Source organism: Sinocyclocheilus anshuiensis, unplaced genomic scaffold (assembly GCF_001515605.1).
Source record: "Sinocyclocheilus anshuiensis isolate Anshui unplaced genomic scaffold, SAMN03320099.WGS_v1.1 scaffold379, whole genome shotgun sequence".
Taxonomy (NCBI): Eukaryota; Metazoa; Chordata; class Actinopteri; order Cypriniformes; family Cyprinidae; genus Sinocyclocheilus; species Sinocyclocheilus anshuiensis.
This window is the reverse complement of record NW_015552574.1, coordinates 1,477,672-1,481,345: the sequence shown is the minus strand read 5'-3', so window position 1 is coordinate 1,481,345 and position 3,674 is coordinate 1,477,672. Positions and strand designations below refer to the sequence as shown.

Genomic DNA, 3,674 nt, shown 5'->3' with positions numbered 1-3,674 from the left:
TGTGTGTGTGTGTGTGTGTGTGTGTGTGTGTGTGTGTGTGTGTGTGTGTGTGTGTGTGTGTGTGTAAGCGAGTGAGCATTAAAGAGAGAATGAGAGAGTTAAGTATGAAAGTAGATGAGTTTTAGTTACCTTTGAAAAACTATGCACACAAATACAATGAAAACAGTAAATATAAAAATATTACACTATCACAGCTGAAACAAGCATGACAGAATTCAGAGTATGATTATTTAAAACAACAACATAGCTGGGAGAAATAGGGAATCAGATTTCGACTTCATGCATGTACTATATGCACTATACTATCGGTCATCTCATTTAAAAAAAAAATGGAATGGAATTGAGTCTTACTAGTTAAAAGTGGTGTCTTCTGGACTTCTTTGCAGCGAAGTCTTTGATCACATCAGTAAAATCAACTTTATGTAGAAGGTCCCTCTCAATTGACATCAGAGTAAGATGATGTAATTTCTGATGTACCATTGTGGATCGCAGTCTATTTTTTACCAGTTTCAGTTTGGAGAAACTGCGCTCCCCACTTGCATTTGTGACTGGTAATCAAGTCAAGTCAAGTCAAGTTGAGCTTTATAATCATTCTGCTACATGTGGGGACATACAGTGGAACGAAATGTCGTGCCTCACAGGACCACGGTGCTACATAAATACAGGCATACAACAATAAAGTAAAACAGTAAAACCTATACACAACTAGCCTACTGACTGATTTTGACTATAAATATACTATATATATATAAATGTTTACCTATACATAAATTTTAAAAATACAGACTATACGAATGCTTCACAAAAAAACTGTACCTATACACAACTAACCTACTGACAGATTTTGACTATGAATATACTATACATAAATGTTTACCTATACATAAATTTAAAAAAAATACAGACTATACGGATGCTTCACATAATACTGTACATGTGCAAAGAGAAACATCGTAAGTCAAGCAGCTGGCTGGGGAACAGTGCAAGATGATTTGTAGTGCATGAGCATGTAAACACACATATTACGGAGTCTTTTGTGGGATTATGTACACAAAGCAGTGTGTGTGAAAAGTGTCTAGTGCGCATAGAGGTGAGTGTGTTTCTGCAGGTAATGTTAAGTAAAGTCTGAGAGCAACATCCACATTTGGGAAGATGGTCTGTAGTTTTCTTTTCCTAATGGGCATTAAACGTTCCCTTGCAGATGATGGCTCATCATGGCAGATGAAGTCTTTGAACTGGATGATTTCTTCACAAAATTCATTTTCCAGGTCAGTGTGGTACCTCCTCTGTAGATCTGCTGCTTTTTCACACAGATGTTCAGCAGAGAGAGTAGATATGTTGTTCAGGAAACCAAAGGAGACGTTGAGGTCATTATATAATTTAAAACGACGATCAAGTTCAGCCAGCAACCTGTCCATCACAACTAGAAACACACCAGATGAGAACTTTTCTCGTCCTGACAAGTGAGCCTCAGGTGTTGCAGACTCACCCACATGAGTCTTGCGTTTTCTTTGTCTTTGTGTGTCTTGTTTGTACATTGCTGAAACTGTGGGAGACATTGCTTTTGCTTGGGCCTCGAACACATCAAATTCATCTCTCAAACCTACAATATATTCCTGCAGTGATCTCACCAAATCAACAGCATTGCACAGGTCAAGATCCACAGCTTGTAGTGCAACACTTGTCCCCTGAAAGCGTTGGAGAACATGATTCCACATAGTGCAAAGAAAAGCAGTCACTAGTTTGTTCATTTTTTTATGCAGTGACCTTGCATCATTTTGTGTTGTCAGGTTCTGTGTGCTGTTTTCTGCAATGTTCATCAGTGACTCTTGAATATTGCCATAATTTCTGCACAGTGCCTTGGTGGCCTGTGCATGTGCAGCCCACCTGGTGTCAGAGAGCGTTTTTAGTGTCTCAATGCGGTGGTTTTCATTAGGCTGCAACCCTGCAGTTACCACCTTCATCTTGCTGTAGATTTGGAGCAGAAGTTGAACAAAGTTTGCACAAAGTTCAAAAATCTGCAGTCTCTGTGCAGCAGTTTACACTATTAATTCCAACAAGATTGAACGTGTGCGCGGCACACGGCACCCACTCTGCTAGTGGATTAATGTCTTTGATGTGAGCTTGCAGGCCGTTGTACACTCCAGACATGTTTGCAGCATTATCATAGCATTGTCCGCGGCAGTTACAGATGTTTATGTCCATTTCATGTAAAACTGTGAGTACGGCATCACACAGTGCCTTCCCTGTGTGGCTTGCTACAGGGAGGAATTTTAGGAATCTCTCTTCAATGACGCCCTCGGGTAAAGCATACCTTATGATGAATGTAAGCTGATTGATGTGTGTGATATCGGGAGTTGAATCAATGCTAATCGAAAAGTACTTGGCCACTTTCACTTCGGCAATAATTTCAGAAAGCAATCTGTCGCCCATTATCTTGATAAATTCTTCACACGTTTTCGACGAGAGATATGAGGGGGTTCCTACCCGAGCATTTCCATACATTTGTATGTGTGATTTCAAGAATGGGTCAAATTCACTGATCAGCTCCAGGATGCCCATGTAATTCCCATTGTCAGCTCTACTAAATATTTCACTTGAGCCTCGGAATGCCAATCCCCGTTCTGACAGAAATTTTACAACCGCAACCACTCTTCGCAAAACTTCACTCCAATAATTGCAGTACGACTCAAGCTGCTTTTTAAGTTGGGAGTCTATAAAGCCATCAGCTGCTGCTCTGTTGATGTAATTAAACATTGCCTTCCTATGACGGTCACTATTCTCATTCTCGCCAAAGCGTCTGGTAGCATGTTTCCAGTCATTATAACCAGACTCAAAAGGGGATTGACCGTCACCCTCACAAAAAAGACGGCAAGCAAAACAAAACACACAGCCTGTGGAAGGTGAGTACAGCAACCATTCTCTGGGCAGGGACTCACCATTCAGATGCTTGCGTTTGAAATGAGTTTTGGAAAACAGTCTCTTCTGATGTTTGTAGTGGCATTCAGAGGCTTTGACATTAGCCTCCTTATTTTGACAGGACACCGGACCTTTCCGCGCCCAGTAAGCACTTACATTCTCATCAATTCTACCCCAGCAAGCAGGATCGGCAGCGTAAGAATCAGTAGTAGCTGTAGGCCTATCTGGTGTAGTCGCTGTTTCTGATGCCACCTCCATACAGCTAACGGCTTCTGACTGAAAAGACGATAATCCACTGATGGGCTGCTCTGCACGTGAAGTCAGATCGGCTCCAGCAGGTTGTTGTCCTCTGATCTCTCAGCTTGTACATCAGGCTGTGGTGTCACAGGTGTGAAAAATCCAGTAATCGTTTTCAATTTACTGAGTGCTTCCTTTTCACGTCGCTGTCTTTCATTTTTTAGTTTTCTTTAAGCGCGGCACTCCTATACCGCTTGTCCGCCATTATACTGATTAATGTGGCCAGGTTACAACAGTGTAAACCCGACACATCGTTATCACCAATAACCAACCAGCAAACATCAAAATAACTGACATATAGTTTAACTAATTAAATGATGTCATTCCTTAAGCATGGCAGGGTTGTTAACAATGCCAGAACAATCAACGAACCTTAATTGAAAAATAAACAAATCAAATGAACGAAAGCGAGCGGGCAAGGCCCATGGGCTCGAGCCCACTCAAGTCCAATGGTAAGT

The 3,674-nt window shown here is 41.3% G+C and overlaps 1 protein-coding gene across 1 annotated transcript; it reads right to left on the bottom strand.

Moving 5' to 3' along the window:
- Positions 1-2,010: 2,010 nt before the first annotated feature.
- Positions 2,011-3,177, bottom strand: LOC107665125 (zinc finger MYM-type protein 1-like). The gene has a single exon (XM_016455882.1). The coding sequence runs from the start codon at positions 3,175-3,177 to the stop codon at positions 2,011-2,013; it is 1,167 nt and encodes a 388-aa protein (XP_016311368.1).
- Between the last annotated feature and the right edge of the window lie 497 nt (positions 3,178-3,674).

Coding starts and splice junctions, on each gene's coding strand:
- LOC107665125 (XM_016455882.1), bottom strand. CDS start 3,177: ATGGAGGTGGCATCAGAAACAGCGACTACACCAGATAGGCCTACAGCT.